Source organism: Orbicella faveolata, unplaced genomic scaffold (genome assembly GCF_042242905.1).
Source record: "Orbicella faveolata isolate gen_17 unplaced genomic scaffold, um_ofav_v1 contig_13, whole genome shotgun sequence".
In the NCBI taxonomy this organism is placed as follows: Eukaryota; Metazoa; Cnidaria; class Anthozoa; order Scleractinia; family Merulinidae; genus Orbicella; species Orbicella faveolata.
Window position 1 is genome coordinate 3,473,605 of NW_028301540.1, and position 23,896 is coordinate 3,497,500.

Genomic DNA, 23,896 nt, shown 5'->3' on the forward strand with positions numbered 1-23,896 from the left:
TGCATATAAGTCAAAAACGGCTAAGTCATTTGTAGATAGTTGCTTGCTTTGCACTACACCAAAATATTACGTTTAATCATCATAGTTTGAATCCTCGCTTGCAGCGGTTCCTTGTTCGTCACGCAATGCTGTCATCCCATTTTAGGGGGTAGGGGTAGGACAATTTCTATCCTAATACTAATCCTAAGGCTCCGTAAGGCTTGGAACCACTGGGAGCACACAATCGTGTTGAGTAAGAAGAGATTAAATTAAGAAATGAAAAGAATGAATAGTTTGCCATTGCCCCTGTTGTTATCTTTTACTCGACCACCGCTACCTATATGCCCTGCGAAATACTGTAACGCTAGACTCATACCTAGGTCTTTTCGCGCTGTGCAATTATTTTTGGTTTACATGTAATACAGTGGACTACCCTCGGGGAAATGGGTGGTGAGCTCTTAATGGGGCTAGCCGCTTAAATAGAGGTTGGTGTACCTTAAATATTTAATTTTTCACTATCGGGTTATAAATTTCTTGGTGAACATGGAGTCAATTCAAGATAATCATGATAGACGTGTGTTTGAATTATCACTCGTCATGCACCTTCAATTTCAGACTCTTATCTGCCATCGCCCTTTCCAAAATAACGTTTTTGAATTTTAGGTGGCCGCTTAATAGGGGTAAAGACAATAATGAAACCCTTATCGGAACGATCAAATGGTGGCCGCGGAGGTAACCGGTCAATAGGTGTTTTATTTACAATATTTTACTGACAATAAGTTTGGACTGTATTGACAACATGTCCTCTATTTTCTGTTACAAACATACCAATGCCTCCACTGAGCAAACAAAATACGCCAAATAAAATAGCATGGCCAGGGCTATTTACTCACGTAATTACTAATTAAATTTAGTCTGTTTTTCTCACGAATTAGACTCGTTGTGATTTCCTATTTTTATTTCAGCTAGTTCTTGCTTCATTGATCTATAATTTGTTTATGACGATTTTTTTAAAATTCTAGTGAGTACAGCCACTAGCTTTATCAGTTGTTGTCTGAAACATCAGAACGTACAACAAACGTGATTTGGAGCGAGGCCACGTACACTATAGAATACGATTATTTAAATATACACATATTATTACATATATGAACAAACAGATGAACAATGACTAAATTGTTTTACTTATCCTGAGAGTGCTCTATACAAAATAGATCAAAATGTGCAGCATATGCTGTGACAGCATTGCGTGACGAACAAATAACGGCTGTAAGATTGTGCTGCGCCGACACGCTTATCAGCAATGGTCAGCGATGCGATCGATCAAACGTAATATTTTGGCGCAGTGCAAAGCAAGCAGCTATCTACAAATGACTCAGCCGTTTTTGACTTAGATGCAGTGATGTTCATATGCGCAGAAAGATGGTCACAGATTCATGGTATTCGACCAATAATAGGTTGACCGTAAGCGATGTACATAGGATGTTAACCTTGTGTAAACAAAAGGAAACTTCTGCTTTCTGAACGACGAATGGTGAGAGATCGACTACAAACACGTCAAATCGGCTTTGGACCTGCCTTTTACAACAAATAAGGTTAGAACGTTATCAAAATTATCAGCTCTGTGTCTATTTCAACTTATTATAGGTCAAGTCATGTGGCGCATGCTAAAATATATGTCTAACCCGTAAATTGAAATTTGACGACGCATGGTCAAATATTTGCGTTTTTGACGTACTTTGAAAAGCTCTCGCGTCGCTCACAATCATTTGCCCAAAGAAATTTTTACAGGAATCTGTAGACCATCCTTCTGCGAATCAACCACCAGAAGCTTAATCTATTTGAAGGTTTCGCACATGGTGAAAATTAATTATATTCACGAAATACTTTTAAGTAAATGAAATACATGTCTTCGAAATTTAATTATTTTGCACCCAAAAAGACAACGCAACATTCCCTTAAATCAACCCAGTACACATTTAAACACTGCACAAAAATATTTGAGTGTTTTAAAGACGGAAGAATGATGTGGTTTTGCATGCGAGGCTCTTAAACTTACTTAATAAAATGGTGCGTCAAATGACGATTTTAACGGAAGTTGGTAATTTGCATAATTCTTTGAAATAAAAGGATATTTTGCCAAAAAAACTATCCAGTAGTTTTTGTCATGCCTTAGCCTATCTACCATACGAATATGAGCGAAATCGAATTTTCGACCCTTGCCGCGAAATAAAGAATTTGTCTGATTCTTACAGGCAGGCACTCTTAATTGTTTAATAGTGTATATAATACTGCGCCGTGTCTTTTTCCTAATACAGCAAAATCCCGCGTATAAGAACCTTGGTTTTTTCAAGTTAGCCTCCATACCTTCTTATATAAATGGTGTAAAATTAGGCTACGTATTGTAGGTTCTTAGGTTCAGGTTCTTAATTATTATTTAAAAAAAGCAACTTGCACGCATGCATGCGCATGAGTGTGGCCTTCATATTGAATCATTCACGGTACAGTATTGTGGTCTTATAGCTCATGCCTCATGCTAGTTTTTGTTACCTTATTTTTGTATCGCATGTAATGAACTTTATTATTATCTTAAACTTTAATTTGAAAATAAGAACCTGTATTGATATTTTAGCCTAGAATGGTTCTTATGTGAAGGGTGCTTAACTGGGACGTTTTAGCCTAACAGGTTCTTGAATTGTAGCTTCTTACACACGGGTTTTTACTGTATTGTAAAATGTCGAATTTTTGAGCTTTCATGAAAGGTCAAATAACCGCTGTAGGGAGTTAGTGAAGCTGCTGTTCCTAGCGAGCCCTTCTTCAAAACAAAATCGCCTAGAAGTATTGCGCATCAATGGCAAATTGCTATATCATTCACCATTCAAATCCCGCGATTTGCAGAACAGGAAATCGTGTTGTGAGTGGCTGAACCGAATGTTGTGTTACTTTTGTAAGCTACAGCATCATTCTTCATGTACCCAAGATGCTTAGCGAATATAGTGTTGGTTTGTGTCAGCCATATAAATTGGTGTTGCTTTTTTGCCCCAAGCTACAACCTTGCTGATATGCTTCAGTTACATCACCTTGTGACACCAGTACAATAGTTAGGTGCTCGCTCTGTCGCACAGTGGGCATTTGATTGACTTACGTTTAATCCTTGATGTCCCTGTCGGCCAGGCGGTCCGGAAGGTCCAGGAAAGCCCTATATAGTGTAGCAATTATATTTCATCTTTATAAACAAATAATCTGGGTAGACATGTAAATGACCTCATCCAAAGTAACAATAACAAAGAGGATTTCCCGCTCTTTTGAATGGCTTGGCCTTCTCAATAACTGTGCGCAACAGGCAAAAGTTGCACAGAAATATTTGCTACACCAGCTTAGTTTCTGAAACTATAGAAAGAGGTTCCTGTGTGAAATGAAAAACTCGTTAAAACACACGTACAACATTTTTCAGAGCGATACTCACTGGATCACGCTAATATGTAAGTGTTGTAAATTCTTGAGAACAACATAATCGTCACTAGCTAAGGTTTTATCCCATCACATAAAAATAACACTTAACGTGCTCAACAGTTTATCCAAATCAGAACTATTCAGTGTGAACTGGTTGCTCTGTTCTAAAAAAGCACAGTCTGTATCACACTCAGTTTCTGCGTACACTTATATATAGTGACCTATTACTTTAATTTAAACTAAGGCTTTTCCCAAATACAGGGATTTTCTTTCCAATTTTGTCTCAGGCTATAGAGCAATAATTTACTCACAACTTCACCAGGTTCGCCATCGAGGCCACGTAGGCCATTTTGACCATCTCTTCCCTTCAAAGAAAGAAAACATGACACGTGTTACAGGAATTGGTACATGATGGCAAGCGCGGGCCAATGTGTGGTTCCATAAATGTCTTTACCCAACTGGGATAATAGATCTCAGAGGCCAAAGCTTTTAAAAGAAAGTATGACGCCACATTGGAACTCCCAGAGGTCTTCCTGAAAGCAACAGCTGAAAATCACAACCATAAGCTTGTTCTTCAAAGTTTGGAAGTCAACTGGTTTATCAGTCAGTTACAAAAACAAGAGTGTGTTTAGAACGATGTTATGAGATTTTCTAAATATTTGCTGCCGCTGGTGTTGCTTTTGCTGCCATATACTGTTAGCCTGCGCTGCAGCCGGACGTGTCATAAAATCTCCGATATAGTCCGGTTTAGACTGTTTGCGACGAAGGCTACATACTGTACGAGTAAAATCTAAAGTTGTTTAAAATAAAGAATAAGTGGAACAACTCACCGGCACGCCAGGGTCTCCGGGCTTTCCTGGCTTCCCGTATAGTCCTCTGGCTCCCTGAAAGATCACAAAAAAATATGGCTTATTACATCAAAGATTATGCATCAACATGAAATAACATCAACATCAACTCAACAGCCACTGAATTTGCTTTCACCCATTACTTACCTTTGTGCCTGGAATTCCGGGATTACCATCTACTCCTCTTTCACCCTCTGGACCCTGTAAAAAATGTAAAAAAGGAAGTGAGACTCAAAGTCTGTTTCCTGGAAAAAGAAGGAACGGCAGGCAGGCATGCAGGAAGGCAGGAAGGCAGGAAAGCAGGAAAGCAGGAAAGTAGGAAAGCACGCATAAGGGAAGGCAGGCAGGCAGGCAGGCAGGCAGACAGGCAGGAAGTATTTGCTTACGACGGGTCCTTGTGCTCCTGGTCTACCAGGTAAGCCAGCTGGTCCTCTCATTCCCTGAAAACAAATGGCAAAAAAGTTTAATTGAAGCAATATAAATAACTAATTTTTGCCAAACTATTTGCGTCGGTTTCACCGACTGTCACGAAATGTTCAAGGAGTTGCGCGCTTCCCGATTATTTATTCAACATGTTGAGGTATATTAGATCTGGAGACGAGTGCCTCCCATTTCGCTGAGCATTTATCTCGTGCTCTTAAAAATCTCCCGTGCATATACATCTCGGCATCTCAAGGTGGCGTTAAATGACCGCACGGCCGCGAAGCTCTGTAAGATAACTCCACTGTATTTCCTGTGTAATGTTTTCAACCGTGACAAATTAATACGCGAGTCCAGCAAGGTTTGTACGGTTGTCTAAGTCTGAAGTTTGAGCGTTAGTGACGTTCTTCCCCTGGATTAAGCTAAAATGTATTTTACATCCCCCCTTCCCCACCGCGAAAACAAATTGGCAGTTACCCCTTTCGCTAGTCGTCTTGTTGCTTTATCATTTTTAATCTTATGCATTAAGATAAATTTGCCATTCATACAAACAGAATATAAATCTAATATTCTTTGACATCGATCACTTGAATTGATAAGAATTTAGTTTTGCATACCGTGGCACCGGGCTTTCCTATTTCGCCATCTTCTCCCGCTGGTCCTCGCGATCCCTGAAATATTATTTTTAGATACGTTGATTGAGTTATCAACATTTTGAATAAGAACAATAATTATGACAGTAAAAAGTTGTAAGGCGTTGTTCATCTCAGCACTTTTAGTATACTTTTTTCCGAAGTAATTGAACAATGCATTTTCCTTTTGCAAAATCTGTAGGTTACATAACAGTGACAGTGACAGTGACAGTGACCGTGACAGTGACAGTGACATTGACATTGACATATTGACAGGTTGACATGCTGACATGTTGACATATTGACATATCGCCATATTGACATTGACATTGAAAGTGGCAGTGGTAGCGAAAGTCACAGCCACAGTGGTAGTGAAAGTGATAGCGGCAGAGGTAGTAACAGTATCACCAGCAGAATCAGTAAGTTGAATAACAGTAGTAAACTCTCACCAGACCGCCAAGTTCTCCTTTAGTACCTAAGTCACCCGGTCGCCCTTTAGTACCCTGGTAAATAAGATAAAAAAATAAAATCCTACCACCCTATTATTTTACTACTCTGCTATTCTGTATGATTGGCGTCCTTTCTTTCCACTTGCTCTCGCAAGCATGTCTGCATAGCTGGCCGGTTTTCTCCCAGGAGTGCTTTGTTTCGACGACGGAGCCGTGGAAGCTAGGGGCAAAGCTGAGAGGAAAATTTCCGTCCTCCTCATTTCTTAATTTTTGAATGCCACCCAGGCACTTTGCCAGCTTTGTTCACACATTTAAATTAGCCAATGAAAGAGAGAAATTTGAGTAAAGCAAAATAACCGAAACATATTTTAGCCACTAAGTCTTCTCAGATTTCGAAGTTCAATACATCAGCAAGAAGCAAAGCGAATGCAGATTCCCCAAAGCAAAATAGTTTGGAGTTTCAGACGAGTTAAATAGCTAAACACCATCCCAACTTCAGTTCCGCCGCTGAAACAAAGCATCTAGGCACACTGGCCCCCTGTAGCTTAGTAGTGCCGGCGTTCATCTGTTGCGTGGAGAGTTGATTCTTCTATTCAGGTTTGGACGAGATCCTTTTCCTTGTTGCATGGCTACGGATTGTTTTGTTGTTGCATTAAAACTGCAGATGAAGTAGCGGAATTATTGAAGAACCTAACACATACCTTTACTCCTTGAGCTCCTTTCTCCCCTTGTTCCCCGCGCGGCCCGGGGGGTCCCTAAAAAAAATAGAATGTGCGGGTGCAAATCAAGTGAGCTCCAATGAACTCCGAGTTGTGCTACAGTGAAATACACTTTAAACGTTTATCTTCTGAAGGCTGCTTGAACGCGAGACCTTCTTAAGGGGAGACTGGAGGAAAGACGGGGGGGAAGAGTACATTGGCCGGGAGGTGTCCAACGTCTAAAATCTGGACTGATATTGCGCTGATTGGATAACACGTCTTTTGAGTGAAAAAGACGAGAACAGGTAAAAAAACACCCTTCCTATTGAACACTCGCGTTTCCTGCTTAAGACTTAGTTTTTCTTAAGGAGGTTTTGTGGCATCGACCATTTAAATGATGGCGGGATCATAAGCTCAAAATGTTTATTAAATTAAATTGAGTAACTTAACTGTATTCCAGTAAGCGAGACAACAGACAGGCGACCATTGTGTCAACACCAGTAAAGCGTTAACCGTTTCATTTCACGTCTACTGATTTAAATATGATTTTTTGATTTTTTTGTTGTTCCTTTTTTGAACAAAATTTGACATTGAAAGCGGTTCTTTTGTTACACGTACAAAACACAAAGTTACTTTTTGACAGGTACTGTCTTTAAAACAATAGCTACCTCTCGCAATTGCCAGTACGCATAACTTTTTTTCAAGCTTCTTGCGTTTAATTATAATAAAAGATCGTACGAGCCCACTGTGCATGGTAAGAATAATGCGGAGCAAATTGAGACTAGTAAGCTAAAATTTAGTAAGCCAAGCTCTCTTTCAGTTCCGTAAACGGTTTGTCCCACGAATAGCTGTTATTTTTAAAATTCTTGTTCCTAGGAAATCAGCATGCACAGTTTGTCATAGTTGGCATTGTTTTGTTTGAGTCTATGTGCAGCTTGGGTAAGCAATGTGCAATCGCACAGGTTTTTGGTAGCAACAGCAATAATATATATCACCCTAAAAATCGAAATAAAGAGATCTTTGTCAACTTTCAAGGAATCCGATTGAGTTATTTAGTGCCCACTTTCGAGGAATCCGAGTGAGTTATTTAGTGTCAACAATAAGTGGCGTCTGATTACTCAATGCGTTAAATTAAATTCTATGCCTGTAATTCTTTATTGACTTTTTTTTATGCTTTGTATACTGGTCACCGATTAATACCAGTCAATCTATATCTTGATCGACTGACCGGTCTTTACCAGGATAAATAAAGTTATTATTATTATTATTATTATAAAATGAAGATAACTTGATTACAATGAGTAATTCTTAGTAACTTCGCAAATCTGAACTAAGCACGTATTGAGAAGCTATTGATTACTCAGAGTACTTAAACGAGCGCCATTCGAGTATATTGCCCAGTAACTTTTAAATACTCAGCGATTTCAAATCGAGCGGCTCTCAATAACTCAGAGAGGTTATACAAACAGTAAATAAATTGACACTGAATTGAATTCATCGACTGAGTAATGTTTAGCCACTAGGAGCGATTTGAAAATACCGGTTTTGAGCATCGTTTGAACACATTGAGTAATTACTAATTATTACCTATCGTGTATTGAAAAGTTACCCAACAAAGTTTGTTATTTATTCACTGAAAATGTTTGTTTCGTATTTCCCTTACTTTAGAAATATTTCCATTCCCAGCGGCACATGTCGCCATTTTGAATTATCAAATCCACCCGGTCTCAGAAACTTGTTTGACCGGTTTTACCATGATGTCAGTGCTTTCTCATTGGCTTACGCCCAAGCCTTTGTTCTTTCGCTATATAAGCGCGACACCACCCGGATGGTTGGGCGGCACACTCAAGAAATTTTAAAGCAATGCCACGCATGCATAATGACGCCTGTGAATTTCCTTATTAACCGACATGAAATGCATATCATTAAACCAATTCTGTATTCATGGTCTCATTAATTAATTCGGCGCGTTATTTGATTGAACTACTTCCCAATGCAAGCTATCTAGTGAACGTTCCATTGTTTTACACAATTTCACACAATTCATTGCATAACTTTTTTCCACCCGCAATCACTGGCTGGGATTCTCTGGACCTTGATGTCCAAAACTCTGTATCTCGTCCTACTTTTAAACCTAAAATACGGTCAACTCTTTTTCCTCATACTCACAATAGGTTGTTTGATTTTTCTTCTCCAAGGCTTCATCTATTGATCACACCCGCCGTAGACTTGGGTTTCCTTGTCTTAGAGAATATCTGTTTAAAATTAATCGTTGTGCGTCGCCTGTTTGCGAGTGCGGTCTTGTATCTAAATTAATCGGTGAAACATTTTGTTTTGTTTTGCTCAAGGCATGTCGCTCAACATTATGTCCTCTTTACCTCTGCGGCTAATATTCTCGATGAAACATGGTCATCGAGCAGCGACGCTAGGAAACTAAACTTTTTATTGTACGGTGTTCAGTCTATAAATTACGACTGTGCTTTTTTTTTCCACAAGAACAAAGTTTTATAATTATTACTAATAGCTTCTCGGTGGCCACTGTTTGATTGTTAAAATTATATGTCAGCTTAACTCGATGTTTTCAGCGTAATTTTTGCGTGTTGTTTGTGTGTGTGTTTGTGTGTGAGCCTGAATAAATGAAGTAAAATTGTAATATTGTAATCCCCCTTGATAAGCCTAGGTGCTTTTGGAGAAAACAACATCAAATATGTTTAAACAAAGAGAATAAAAAAAATTATAAAAAAAATAAATTAGCACTTCATGAACAACCGAGTGATCTATTTAACTGTCACATACATACAGTCATTATGCTATCTTACACTTCTAAGCTCCTGTTTTTCTTTTCGTTTTTCACGAAGAAGTGGCTTTGAGAGATCACATATCGCAGGAAAATAATCATCAGTGTGATCAAAAGCCACATGTATGATACATTATGCGTGCATGAACATTTGTAACTGCTGAAACCAGCAAGAGCTTACTAGAGGTTATCAGTGTGTAAATAGGTTCCCACGTTAACGAACTGTAGAAATGCAACGAAACTTTTTCACTACATATAGTCTCACAGTTACGTCCCGTAAACAAGATTGAAACGCAATAAATTAAATTTAGCCGATGTTAAATATTATTAATTAAGGGACGAAATTTACCTGAGCTCCTGGAATTCCCGGCAAGCCATTAGAGCCTCTATCGCCCTGCAGACCCATTTCTCCTTCTGTCCCAGGCTTTCCATTAATCCCGGGTTGGCCATCTTTCCCCTGTCAGATAGGAATCAACATAAAGTATTGTGATGAGTTGGGATCCTTGTCTGTTTCAAGGTTGATAAATGATCAGTAGCAAGGCGTCCCTACGTACGCCATCTTAATTCACCTTTTAGGATCGAATTCGGTTGCGAATTTAAATTTCTTTTTTGTCTCCCGAGACTTTTCAGTTTTGTTTTTGAGATTTTTATCATCATTTGCACTATTTAGATAAAAAACATCAACAAGGAAAATATAGAAATGGAAAAGGAAAAGTGGACGTCAGTGCTTTTGAGTTGAACTGACGAGATATATTGTTACAAAAACTAACCTCCCCTCACAGAAACCACAGATAAAAACGGGAATTTTTCACTCATCAATTTTGAGAAAAATAGGGCCTGAGTCGCTCGTTTTCATGCCATTTTGCTGTATACAAAACGGTGTTTGTAATCTTAACAGAACAGCACTAAAATGAGGTAAAATGACATCACCTTGGGACCGCGCAGGCCTGGATATCCGGGAGGGCCAGGCCTTCCATCCAGTCCCTATTAAAAAATAAAATAAAATAAAATAAAATAAAAATGGAAAAAAGTTGACAAGTAGCGAAGGACTACAGACTGTGTTTTTATCTCGGCAAAACGGAACTTTTCTAGAGATTAGATAAAGCTAAATCGTAAAAACTCTTTTTCCTTGGCCATCGTAGCTTTAGAAGAAACAAAACACAAACCGCGGTGATAAACATGGAACCAAAACGCATGTTAAACAAAGTTAATTTCCTTGACGTTTTGTATGTACAACATACATCTTCAGAAGTGACCGTTAACTAGATTACAATCGAAATTTAAACGCGAAGAAAAAGACTGATAATAGATAAAGCTATGTACTAACTGGTTGTCCATCCTTCCCGTTCGATCCAGCAAGACCCGGTAAACCCGGAGGACCCTAGCAAATATCAAACGAAATAAATCATCGTAAAATGAAGCACCATTGAAAAATGACCAAAATTCTCACAAATAAAAATAAATAATAAAAATATTAATTGTAAAAATTTCTGCTAGTGCTCACTTGTGTCCCTTTCGGTCCCTTTCTTCCAGTGCGTCCCCGCCTTCCTCGATATCCCTGAGAATAACGAGAACGTATCATACTTCGAAACCAATAAAATATCTATCAAAGCAAGAGATTTACAGCAAGCCCCTCCCCCCTTCTCGTCTAAGGTACCCCCTTCCCTTTTTCCTCACAACCAAACCAATACACGACAGACTATTTTACCGATGTATTTTTTATCGAATATAAACCCACGTCCAGTAATTGCAAGCCTAAGGGGAATATTACTGAATGGTGCCTGTATGAAAGTGAATCGAATAGTACACTTTTATGATCAAAGTACCCGCTGACGTATTGCCATCGATTAAATAAGTACGTCCTTCTCCACAGTATGTATATTAACAACACAAGCCGCAATTGAATAGGTGTTTTTGTCTGACTACCTTTAGTAAACGCTTTAGAATGTTGAAAGCTTGATGCTAAAGTGTTTCAAGTTCGTCCTTTGTATATTGATCTATGTATACCGTTAACCATTATTTTAGATAAAACAATCCTAAACATCTATGCAAACGCTCATGGCCACTTAAAGAGACACTCACTGCTCTGCCAGGGGAACCACTGACTCCCGGCGTTCCTTGTTTCCCCTTACTACCCTACAAGAAACGATTAAATAATCAGAAAAAGCCACGCAAGCACCTCGAGCAGTTGCATTGATAAAGAATAATAAAAAAAAATGTGTGCCAGTTAATTGGGACATTATTATATATCAGGTCTAAAAAGAGGTTAATCGTTTTGACAGTGCTCTTAAACTTGACAAAACTCTCCTTTTGTTATAAGCTTTACTTGTACATGTTCCAATAAAAAAATTTTCATTCCAAGAAAAAAAATTATTTCTAACCATTTTTTTTTTTTTCAAAAAGAGCTTTTAAAAGAATCTCAAGTTTGTTGCAATAGTTGTTTTGATTTGACACCATCGTTAGAGCGCTTTGTGACTAAAAAGCACTCTTAGGGAGTTACAAATAAAGTAAGTTTGTACGTATGTGGCCTGGACAATTTTTATTCGCCTAGGCCTGTATCAAGGTTGTGTAGGTCAGTATGTGTGGCTACGTATGGTTGTGTAGGGTTATGTATGGTAATGGCGCGGAACTTATGCTGTGGCACTGTGAAGGGCGATGTGTATCATATATGGCTACATGTTTGCATCTATGGTTGTCGGGGCTTTGATCATGTACACTAGTTAAAACTCACCGGAGTTCCGGAAAGACCATGTAATCCCAATTCACCGATTGGTCCTGGAACACCCTTCAGAACAAATAATAAGAATGATAAAAACGGGAAGCACAATGAAGTATCAACGAGCGAAAAAACGGGTAATAAGCAGTAAAGAGACGAATACGTGAATATTTCTTTTTGTATGAAATAGTTCTATCTTTATTCCGAAAAGCCCTTTGGGGACGAATAAAGTATGTATGTATGTTATGAAGGGAGACAATGCAAGGGTAAAATGCCACAGTGAGATCCCAGCTTGCGGCGATCTTATTTCTAATTGTTGTCTGTAACAGTTCTTCACTTTAGAGAAAACTCAAGAGCAAAGCCAAATGTTCGACGAAGTTAGTAGCCGTATTAAGACTGGTTTTCACCAGGGCATAAGAATAAGCATATTCCGAAGCGTTTATGTTAGGGCAATTGCTTGGAAAAGGCGCTACTTAACAGCACATGCATACGGCACAACACAAGCGTAAGCACAAGCACAAGCAGAACAAAATTTTTTGTTCCTCTTGTGCTTGTGCTTATGTCAAGTGAGAACGCGCTGCTGCAAGCATGAGCATAAGCATAGAATCGCCCGCCATCTAGTTTAGTTGCATTGCGGAGGTAAGGAACCGAAAATAAGGTAATTATCAATTCTGCGCATGTTTACGTGCTTATGCCTGTGTAGTTATGGGTGTGTTGTGGTTGTCGTCTCAACCGTTATGCGTTCGCTTGTCCTTATGTCGTTGTGAAAACCAGGCTAAACGGAGTTCTGCGTAAATCAAGAGATCATTATCACAATTTTTATGTTTTTACTTTCCTCTTTAACTGTAATTCCTAAATTTTTAACCCTTCCCCTTTTTGTTCTATTAACAACACCAAGAAAAATCTCTCCTTTATTATTATTGTTGTTAGGTTGCTAGCTGTGTCTTCTGCCTTATGAAACTTTTTTTTTTTCTACAAACTTTACGGTGATTGGAAGTGAAGTAGTCAGCGTATTTACCGGCGATCCAGGAGGTCCAATTTCACCGGGTGCTCCGCGGGGTCCCTGAGATTGAACATAAAATGGTGTCATTATAAAAAAAAAAAAAAAAAAAACGGAATCACTACTAAACGTCTCATAACTATTTAATAAAAAAACCGACAAGCAAACAAGATGTTCATCCAGAAGTAAAATCACCCAAAAAAACTATTAACAAATAATGATCCGGCAAAACTATTTGCCGAACGGTGGAAAGGGGGAAGGCAGCATTGTTAGAAAATTCACCAGTCACATGTACATAAACTGTCACATAGCAACAAAACACTGAAAGACCAACCGCTTCTCCAGCTTTTCCATTTTTGCCGTACGTTCCACGCATTCCCTGTTCAAAAGATCAACATCAATGTTCATGTTCAGTGGAACCCCGTTAATCCGGTACCAGCGGGCCACAAAAATTTGGCCGCATCAACGGGGCGGCCATATTTAAGGGGTTCTTTAAATAAGAAAATGACTGACTAAGCTTTTGTTCGGGCCAGAATAAAGTGGCCGTAATAACGGGGTGGCCGTAAGGCGGGGTTCCACTGCAAACCATTTTATGCACCAAAAAGGTGAGTTTCCGCTCTGTGAATATGAATGGATGAAATTTTTACGTCTATTGACGAGAAATTAATGTTATGAACTCCGACACGTCCTTCCATATTTGTTGGACCTCAAGCTTGGTGTCATGATTGACCGGGAAGTTCGAAATTAAAAATTTTAGAGAAACCTCATTCAAAATGCAAAACAAAATGAATAAACGAAGGACTTTTAAATCTATAATCAACTCGGATAAACTCTACTTATCGGCTACTGCGGCTTGTGATACTAGTCGCTTTCCATTCCATTTCCTTCACCTCATACACAGCTAGAATAATGCCTGAAGAAAGACTTACTAGTGGTCGTATAGAATGCTTAGGAAATGAACGATTTACAGCATTCCTAAAATGAACTCACCCTTCTCCCCGCACGTCCTGGGTACCCTGGCGCGCCTATCGGCCCAGGGAGGCCCTGTAAATATATCGAGTGCACATTTAACAATTATTGCACGAACGAACGTTAGATATGAGATGATAAATAGCCAATGAGGCGCGTAGGACTGAGTTGTCTGTAATCATCTTATATCCAACAAACGTGAGTGAGCTAACTGTTTTATAAAAACGCTAGCTAAAAACACCTTGCTCCGAAGGGAGGGGATGGGGCTTATTTGAAACGAAGAATCAGCATAGAAAAGCGACGGTTTCTCGACATAGAATATCAATTCTACATGGACCGCTGTCCGTTGCCTTGTAAACAAGCAGTTGTTTTACAGTGAACTACTAAATACAAACAACTTTCCAACCTGTAATCCAAGACTTCCCTGCAAACCAGGCTCTCCGCTTCTTCCGCGACGACCCTGAGACAGAAAAGACACTCTTAACGTCATTTTACGTTACATCACAGTTCACGTTCACGTTTCTTGTTTCTGTTAACTTTCGCGCAATTTTATCGCCGCTTCTGGGCCACAGTCTCTTGCGCTTTTTAACTGTTTTCTAAATCGAGTTCGTAGTTTAGTTAGGTCGTAGTAGTTCATTTATGGTTTGCTGACTGTGTCCGCAAACAGCCATTTTCTTTGACCTGTTAGTCGATTTTAAATGTTCTTAATTAACCGGCAAATGGTCGGGAAAGAGCTAATATTACACTTACGACACAGCTTATTCGGCCTTACCTGTCGTTTACTGACCTTGGCTCAGTGAAAGAATTCAAATTCAAATCTCCTTCAAAGGTTTACCATCCTCGATCGCACGTTACTAACTTTACTTACCTGCCTTCCGGGTCTTCCTGGAAGTCCTCGTTGACCCTTTTGTCCACGATCACCCTTGTGAGACACAAAATTTACCAGTTAGGAGGGTAGGCTCGATTTCCGCCGCTCTCTCGGGTCCGTTCGGCTGGGCATGAGACGTTACGACCGTCTTTTACCTTAATCTTGTTAACCTCAGTTCTGTCTCTTTGTAATGGGCCTATTTCGTAATGATTATCTCCCGAGTAGTAAATATCACCGAAGATATTTTTTTCTTATCGAAGAACACGATATAGATATAAAAGTTATGGCTCTGTTGATGCTGTAAGAAGTCTGTCTCGTCAAACAGAAATAAATACACAAGCGCCCCAGAACGTCAATTACCTGAGGTAGATTTGAGTTAAGTTTAAATACCGATGACCTACTACAATAATTTTGAACGCACCTTGGGTCCTCGCGGTCCAGCTCGTCCTGTGGCTCCGGGTCGCCCGTCTGCACCCTAACACATAACACAGACTAACGTGTAAATGGTTTGACCCCTGGGGGTGAGGGGGCTACCCCCGTAAATTTCGGATAGGTGTGTGCCGCGAAGGGTCTTAAACCCTGATCATATTTAAGGATGAAACAGACGCAAATTGATACCCTATTTAAGGCACAAACTCGAAAAATTACACCCTGTACAAGGGAAAAGCAAAAATTGAGAAGAGCATGAACGGGTCAACTTTATTTGGTTTCTGTAACATTGTAAGTTATGCATCAAGAATAGAATTTGTGTTCGTTTAGCTGGGCATTCACACATTGGAGTTCTAAGTGATACACTTTAGGTACCCAGTCTAAGGATCAAACCGGGAAGACCATGTCAACAGGGACAAAAATAATACCCCATTTAAGGATCGGGAACATACCCTATCCCACGACACATACCTATATAGCCAATATATGGGGGTACCCCCTTCCTGGAGAGTTTGACAACACATAGGAAGGCGAACATGATGTTCAAGAGCACTCAAATAGCACGTGTTACACTTGAAGAAACACCTACCTATAACAGGATCGATGGCTCAAATAAGACCTGCTTTTCATGTGCAGGGACATTCTCGTGTAATGCCAGGAGCCCATCGGTAATGCTCCAATTACTTTATTACACATGAACGATTTATAACATATCAAAAGTCTCATTTCTCCTTGTCCAATTGAACTGTACTGCATCGAAATAAGTTGGGAATCGTTTGAGTCAAGTTGGTCTCCTTTGGTATGAAAACTCATTCCTACCTGTGAGCCTCTTGGGCCGTTGAAGCCTGGACTTCCCATCATACCACGCGGGCCCTAGCAAGTGCAATTTGAAAAATACGCTCTCAGTGAAATCCATAAAGGATATGACACGGCGCGCGAAGATATGAACTATATTTTCGAGTGGTAAAAACAACATACTATTTTACGAACGAGCACAGCACGAGAAAAAATAAAATTCATATCTTCAAGCCACTGTGTAATTTTCTTTATTATTTAGACAAACAGACTATTTGTGCAAACAAACGCGAAATGCATGGAATGACATCATCAATATCCTCACTAATGAAGATGCGGAAAATACGCCACTCGGGTCACGGATGTAGTTTCGTATGAATTTTTTACGAGTGGTGTATTTTCCAGTGAGACGCTCGTGTCTGTATGAAAAAATACATAGTTACTTTGTCAAAAATCAGTCACTATCACCATTTTAAGTTTATTTTAATCCTAAAGTCAGCCGTTTAGTTTAAGTAAAGAAAGTGTTACAAAATTGTAAACCTAACACGATAACTTTACGTAAATTTATTTTTGGACGAGAGATATTACTTACTACTCTTCCAGGCCTTCCCGCGCGGCCATCTTCTCCGGGTAATCCCTAAAACGTAAGAGAAAATTAGAATTTGTCATACAAAATTGCTCGCTGCAAATGAACAAACAGTTCTGACCTGCTTTCCAGTTTCTCCGTTACGTCCTGACTTTCCTCTTGGACCACGCAATCCCTGTAAAATAAATAGTTTTAATTGTCATGAATATTTCTATGATATCGTGATAAAACAAATATTTTTTTCGCCTCCCTTGATAGATATTCCTCTATAATTCACGCTATATACTACGACCAGATGCCTGTGCACTACATGATTATTATCTTAAGATTGGAGTCAAATCGTCACCTATTTGTAGATGTGGTTTTGTTAATGAGACAAAAAAACTCATTTCTTTTTATATTCCCCTTTATATGCTGTCCCTAGAGGAAATTCACTCTCTGGCGCTGCTCGTATTGTCTCTAACGTGCACTGGCTGAGATTTTCGGACTCTCAAAAAGTGAATCTCCTGTTATTTGGCTTTTCTTGTTTATCAAATGATACAAACGTCAAATTTTTCTCTCACGTTCAACAATTTATAATAGATTCCAAACATTTTGTTTTGTTTTGCTTTGTTTTTTTCGTTTCATCTTAATCTGTTAAATATCTATTTGCAGAGGCCTTACGTAATTTATGTGTTTAGGTAGGTGCAAGCCCCTAGATGAGCCCTTTGATCAGTTCTTGAGTAAAAAGGAATTGTAAAAATGAATGAGCCACGAGGGCGAAGTCTTGTTCTTACTTGCATTCCTGGTCGTCCCGTTTGTCCAGGTTCTCCAGGAGCTCCCTGACAAAATAAGAAATAGTAAGAACGTTCTGTGACTTCAGTCAATGAGTATTTACCAAGAAATTCGCACAAATGTCCATTCTGGGCTACCTTACCAAGTCCCCTTTCTGTCCTGGAATTCCCGGTGTACCTGGAGTTCCAGCATGGCCCTAAAATTACAACAGCAACCTGTTATTGTGATTTTGAGACACTTCGAAATCATCTTGTATCACAATTGTTACTAATTTCGCAATCTGATTGGCTAATTTGCTGTGTCGATAAGAGTCTAGACAACGCTGCTCGCGTCAATGTGTCACGCAATGCTTTTTTCAGCTCGCGCTCTGAAAAAAACATTTTCTTTGACGTTGTTATTGTGGTAAAAAAAAAATCGAATGTGGTTTAGCGTGGTCTGTACTCTTATCGACAACGATACGCGTCATCACAGTGGTCAAAATTTGTTGTAGAATCACGACGCGCAGCCGAGTGAGTCCACAACAAATTTTGACCACGGTGATGACGCGTACCGTTGTCGATAAGAGTACAGACCACGCTAAACCACATTCGATTTGTTTTTTAACCACAATATCAACGTCACAAAAAATTTCTTCTTTTCAGAGCTCCCACTACCCAGACGTTACTTCGACTTTGGCTAGTTTTTGTTGCCTTATTACTTTGCCCTTAAATATGATTTCCAGTCCGTACTACACACTCTGAAGAGTTTGTTTGCGTTTTCGTTTTGTTGAATGTTAAATGTTGAATGTGAGAAATCACAAAATGTAAACATTTCGCAACTACTTACATAAAGTAAATTCAAAGTTTCAAAACAACCGCCAATATATGTGGATGCGAAGCAGTCGAAGCTTTATGCTTCGTGCTTTCTCATATCACTTGATGAAACAACTTCGCAGCTGTAAAAATCAATGAAGCTGTTGGAAAAAGAATTTGAAAGGACTCAAAGACAAGGTATGAGGTTCGTAACGAATAACATTGATTCACATTCCATCGAGTGAGATTTATAATGTTTATAAACATCAGGGTGCTGAGACTGCGCAGTACGGACTGGAAATCATCTTTAACTGCAACTATATAACAAAACACTTTATTCAGTACTGATCCCTTGAAAAACAATTGTTGGGCACATCGAGATTCGCGGAAAATTAACAGGCAGAACTAGCTGTTTTACTAGAATCCGGTAATAAGTGTACGTTATTACCCGTCCATACCTTCATTCCACTTCTTCCCGATGCGCCAGGATATCCGACAGCTCCTCGTTCACCCTATACATATGATAATAATTTGAGCATGACAGAAACATCAACACTTAAGTCGCATGATTGAGTTCAGTGTTATTTATGTTTTTAGTATTTTTAAGCGATGACTTATGAGGTCATCGCTTAAAGCTGGCATACAGCATTCCTTTGGATAGATGAAGTCTCACTTATGTCGAGCACAATTTACCCTGAATCGAAGCGAGGAGAACAGAAAACCAAACCCATTTCCTTGCAAACCGCCATCTTGATTTTCGGGATCGAGTGAAATCGTTTTTCAGTAACTACGTCTGAATGAAGAGTAAATAAAGCATTGTTGTTGTTGTTTACTCCGACGTTAGCAATTTATATATACGTTATTTGCCGGCTGGGAGGTCCGTATGGTGAAAAACTGTGACCGAGGTCACAGTTTTTCACTATATGGACCGACCCTAAGCCGGCAAATAACATGTTTATTTTTTATTTTTTTTTTCCTGCAGTAAATTGATTTTACAGTTTACGCAACTCTTGGCATTGAATCGGCTTGCGCGCCGTCTACTAACGATTTGCAAAAAATCTCGGCAACGAGCGAGTAACTCAGATAATAGACAAAGAAAGATGTATTAAAAAACAGATTTTTTTCGAACTACTTTATGTTAGTTGCATTTATTTCACCATTTAAGTTTTCCAAAATTGTTTTTGCGCTGTGAAATTTCGTGCGAAGTTTGAAGTTTTAGTACAACAACAATTTCTGTGAGTCGTTGCTTTTAATTTCACTTGAAATCAGACTTTTCTACCGTAAATTGAGTGGCAGAAAGCAAGGAAAGTGTATTCCACAGAAATTCTCCTAAATACAGCAAAGATCAGAGAGGTAAACTCGACTGAAATTGACTCAAATTTTACGGCGAGAGAAACGCAGGATTACGCGCCATTGCAGCGGCAAGCTACAAACGACCAAGCAAACTCTCACAACTTCAAAACACTCAATTGAATTTACTTACAGTGACTTTTCTTGCCATTTTAAAGTAAACAGAGATAAACTTGCGTTGACTAATCGTCGATGGATGTGTACAAAAGGCAAAAGATTGACGATTACCGCTAACTTTTAGGAGCCAAGAAAAAATCTGGCCCGTGGGCCCACAGGCGGCCCAGACGTTGAATACGATTGATACGTGACATTATGTTGTTGGCGATTGCGTTACAATTTTAGCAGTTTCTAAGACAACGTATGAGAATGCTTCGAAAATTACTCTAAATGCTACGTGTAGAAAACAATTTGAATAAAATGGCTTACCTTGTGTTTGCATTGCGTTATTTTGATTTCCCTGGGTTCCTGGAGGTGGTTTAGAGCCATTTAGGCGAGTTTTACTTTCTGGCGGTTTGCTTCCCCTAAAGAGAAACGAAAGGCGGGCGACCCACTGGCCCGACGGCACGCACTCAAAGCTCCGTAAATTCCACAAAAATGGTCTAATCTCGTCAAAATTGCCTCATGGCAGCCGTCGATAACTCTTCTTCCCATTCGCTTTCTCCCAAGGTTCCAAAGTTTATCTTAATCGCCCGAGAATCGCTGGTTTTCCAGCTCTTGCTTTCCATTTCTGCTCCGTCTCGATCCGTAACCGATTATCTTGGGCACAGGATTTGAATTTCTAGCTTAACGACCGCGCCATCGTGACAAAGTCGCCTCCAACCGTCGAGAGGCACGGGGAATTGGTCAGTTACTCGTTGCCATCTCTCGCTGCAGTTAACAGTGCTTTTAGGCGCTAAATTCAGCTGAACATTGTTTGCTTCTTGTATTGCCGTGCCTCTCGACGGTTGGAGGCGACTTTGTCACGATGGCGCGGTCGTTAAGCTAGAAATTCAAATCCTGTGCCCAAGATAATCGGTTACGGATCGAGACGGAGCAGAAATGGAAAGCAAGAGCTGGAAAACCAGCGATTCTCGGGCGATTAAGATAAACTTTGGAACCTTGGGAGAAAGCGAATGGGAAGAAGAGTTATCGACGGCTGCCATGAGGCAATTTTGACGAGATTAGACCATTTTTGTGGAATTTACGGAGCTTTGAGTGCGTGCCGTCGGGCCAGTGGGTCGCCCGCCTTTCGTTTCTCTTTAGGGGAAGCAAACCGCCAGAAAGTAAAACTCGCCTAAATGGCTCTAAACCACCTCCAGGAACCCAGAGACATCAAAATAATGCAATGCAAACACAAGGTAAGCCATTTTATTCAAATTGTTTTCTACACGTAGCATTTAGAGTAATTTTCGAAGCATTCTCATACGTTGTCTTATAAACGGCTAAAATTGTAACACAATCGCCAACAGAATAATGTCACGAATTAATCGTATTCAACGTCTGGACCACCTGTGGTGGGCCGCATCGTAAAAAGCTGGACCGGTCACGTGCGTATGATTAGCCAATCAAATTCGAGGATTTAGGAATCCGGCCCGCTCAGATGGTTGAGAAAAAAATAAATATGGAATATTTCAGCTTATTTGAACGCCGAAGAGGGCATTAGAAGAATGTTCTGTGATTTCCACACTCATGTTTCACAATTCTGAGCCTTAAGTATACCTCGCCTATTTCATGGCGGCGATGTTGTTCTTCCCAAGCAAGAGGGAATGTATCTAACTCATTTCCCAAAGGAGAGAAATTTGATTGTTTGGAAACAACGCCAATATGGCCATCGTGACAACATGTCCCGCTCTATTAACATGATTTTAAAATAACGCTCTATTACTATGATTAAGCTCAACATGTAGCTAGATGTTATTCTTACGGTCGGTCCAGGATCTCCAGGTTTACCAACTACGCCTGGTTTTCCAGGAGTGCCCTTTGAACAAACAATGACAATAAATTCGCTTAGTTATACATCTTTTTTTTGTGGTGTAGGACCTAAATTAGATGTAAACTATTAAACAGCTTGTGCAAAAGCAACCCACCCTTTCATCTGTTGATTCTATAGGCGACGTGAAACTAGGCGTGAAATACCCAATAAGAAGTAAGAAAACTATGGCTGCAAAATAGTCTTTCAATTTAAAGTTTCACCCACGTACACTGATTAAGGGTGGTTAAAACAGATCATCTATTTTATAACATTCGTGTTAAAGTTGAACTCGCTCAATTTCAGGTCCAAACCATTCCATCGCGTAACATAACCACAATGAAAGTACAACTAGATAACTAAGCATTTGAAAGGCTAAAAATTTTCCCTGATAAAATCAAGGAAACGTCTCAGTGTCTGACGACTACAGCTTCACTGTTGTTTAAGCGCGTAAAGTTTGAGTTTAGGACGGACGCTTTAATTATCCCCCCCCTCCCCCCCCCCCCCCCCCCCCTTCGCCCTGGCCGGACTTAGAGATTAAGACAAGATACTCAAATAATGTTTGAATAAATACATGCTCCGGAACAGAAGCTTCCACGACACATCGCATGTTTATCAAGAAACTAATACTTAACTAACACTTTATTACTGTTCTAAGATATTTACTCGCTTTCCCATGCTGCCAAACCCGCCAGGCTTTCCTATCGGTCCTTTTCTTCCCTTAATAGAAAAATAGCAGTATGTTAAAAACGCCAGAGTACCATTTACAATAAAAATGTGACACCCGAAGCCTTAGAGGTTTCACTACGAAAGAGAACTGACAGGAGCTAAGAGAACATGTATTGACGAGGACCTTACGATATAGACATCATTCGGTCCTTTATTTTCAACAAAAAATATTCTTTGCGTCCAAATAGTCAATTTGAGAATGCTAACGGAAGAAATAGAGTAGAGTGGGAGTGTCTGGAAGTAATCGTGTGAGCGGCGTGTGGACTGACTTGCAACTCTTTCACGAACTTATCAAATTCGCCTTAGAACTACTGAGATCACCCTTCCAGCTCGCATGTGTCAGAGGACATGGGTGCAATATATTAAAACCTGCTTACTCAATAAGTCCCACCTGGTCGCCTTTTGATCCCGTGGTTCCTCGTAAGCCGGGAGGTCCTGGTTGACCCTGTTAAACAAGTTTTAAATATGATCACTGTTTCGTACGTTACATGAAATGTCGATTGTGGAGCAAATCTGACGGCTCTAACGGTTTGGGAAATGACAAAGGCGGACGCCGCTGCTGCCGCCGCAGTCGATGACGACGACAAATATCAAGCAATAAATTTCTGAAAAGGTCCTTACAAGATATTTTTTTTAATTTTTTAAAAAATAGTAAAAACGTTCAGTGAACTTGTTTGTAAATTTTTAATATGTTTTCTCCTGGCTACGGATCTTCCATTTTTAAGTGCTTACAAGAACAACAGCAATGAGCACTCACTCTATCTCCACGCTCGCCCTCGCGTCCAGGCTGACCGGGAATACCCTGTGAAAATAACACGGAGAAACTCATACTAAAATCATGAAGTAACCACATGTAGTACAAGGTATACAGTATAAATTACTGCAATTAATACTGAGGAAAAAGATTACTTTTTAAAGAAACTGTTTAAATTAGTTCATTGTGCATATCGGTAAAGTAATCGTCGAAGTGTATTTAGAAAAGTCTATATATATTCGGAGCGCTAGCCTTTTCTTTTTTCAACGAACGTACGATTCTGAAAGGTCAGCTTTTTAGAATTCGCATGGCGATTACTAGGTACGTTTCCCCACATTTATTTGTTGCTGTATTGATTTTCTTGCTAATTAAGACTCGTCAACATTCCAATAGGCCATTTCCGAGTGTTCCTTGTGCCTCTGTTTCAAAACGAGTCTCTTTACAAAACCTTTCATATGAAAACAAGTTCGGTTTGCAAGAAATCGAACCTCTAGGCGGAACGCATTTTCCTACAACTCATTTTGACACAGAAGGAAGACACTACTCAGAAATAACAACATAACGACTGCGACATAACGACATAAGGAAAAGATTAGTTTTATCTTTATGTCGTTATGTTCATGCTGTTATGTTGCGAATATGTCATTATGTCTACATGTTCACACTACAAACATAACGTCCTTTTATGTCGTTCGTGACGATGTCGTTATATCGCGCTAGAGCTAGTGTGAACCAGGCTTAGTAACCACCTTGTGAACAATAGGTCACACTAGCGACATAACGGCAGAAGGAGGACGTTATGTTTGCAGTGTGACATAATGCAACATAATAGCATGAACATAACGACATAAGAAAACTATGATCTTTTCCTTATGTCTTTATGTCGATGTTCACATTACCAACATAAGCGA

At 39.6% G+C, this 23,896-nt stretch overlaps 1 protein-coding gene across 3 annotated transcripts in view; it reads right to left on the reverse strand.

Annotated features, from left to right (window-relative positions):
* LOC110069299 (uncharacterized) overlaps positions 1 to 23,896 on the reverse strand; it is a 59,875-nt gene that overhangs the window by 15,129 nt on the left and 20,850 nt on the right. For all 3 annotated transcript variants that reach the window (XR_016205847.1, XM_089284091.1, XM_089284090.1), the window contains exons 20-49: positions 22,989 to 23,033; positions 22,623 to 22,676; positions 22,169 to 22,222; positions 21,458 to 21,511; positions 18,663 to 18,716; positions 17,556 to 17,609; positions 17,416 to 17,460; positions 16,761 to 16,814; positions 16,646 to 16,690; positions 16,078 to 16,131; positions 15,251 to 15,304; positions 14,830 to 14,883; positions 14,368 to 14,421; positions 13,983 to 14,036; positions 13,327 to 13,371; positions 13,011 to 13,055; positions 12,008 to 12,061; positions 11,359 to 11,412; positions 10,781 to 10,834; positions 10,604 to 10,657; positions 10,207 to 10,260; positions 9,626 to 9,733; positions 6,483 to 6,536; positions 5,782 to 5,835; positions 5,318 to 5,371; positions 4,667 to 4,720; positions 4,428 to 4,481; positions 4,263 to 4,316; positions 3,744 to 3,797; positions 3,125 to 3,178 (exon numbers count right to left, since the gene is read on the reverse strand). Coding sequence is in view for 2 of the 3 variants with exons in the window: in XM_089284091.1 (XP_089140217.1) it covers positions 3,125 to 3,178; positions 3,744 to 3,797; positions 4,263 to 4,316; positions 4,428 to 4,481; positions 4,667 to 4,720; positions 5,318 to 5,371; positions 5,782 to 5,835; positions 6,483 to 6,536; positions 9,626 to 9,733; positions 10,207 to 10,260; positions 10,604 to 10,657; positions 10,781 to 10,834; positions 11,359 to 11,412; positions 12,008 to 12,061; positions 13,011 to 13,055; positions 13,327 to 13,371; positions 13,983 to 14,036; positions 14,368 to 14,421; positions 14,830 to 14,883; positions 15,251 to 15,304; positions 16,078 to 16,131; positions 16,646 to 16,690; positions 16,761 to 16,814; positions 17,416 to 17,460; positions 17,556 to 17,609; positions 18,663 to 18,716; positions 21,458 to 21,511; positions 22,169 to 22,222; positions 22,623 to 22,676; positions 22,989 to 23,033 (1,629 nt within the window). In the remaining variant the exon portion in view is untranslated. The remainder of the gene's footprint in view (positions 1 to 3,124; positions 3,179 to 3,743; positions 3,798 to 4,262; positions 4,317 to 4,427; positions 4,482 to 4,666; positions 4,721 to 5,317; positions 5,372 to 5,781; positions 5,836 to 6,482; positions 6,537 to 9,625; positions 9,734 to 10,206; positions 10,261 to 10,603; positions 10,658 to 10,780; positions 10,835 to 11,358; positions 11,413 to 12,007; positions 12,062 to 13,010; positions 13,056 to 13,326; positions 13,372 to 13,982; positions 14,037 to 14,367; positions 14,422 to 14,829; positions 14,884 to 15,250; positions 15,305 to 16,077; positions 16,132 to 16,645; positions 16,691 to 16,760; positions 16,815 to 17,415; positions 17,461 to 17,555; positions 17,610 to 18,662; positions 18,717 to 21,457; positions 21,512 to 22,168; positions 22,223 to 22,622; positions 22,677 to 22,988; positions 23,034 to 23,896) is intronic.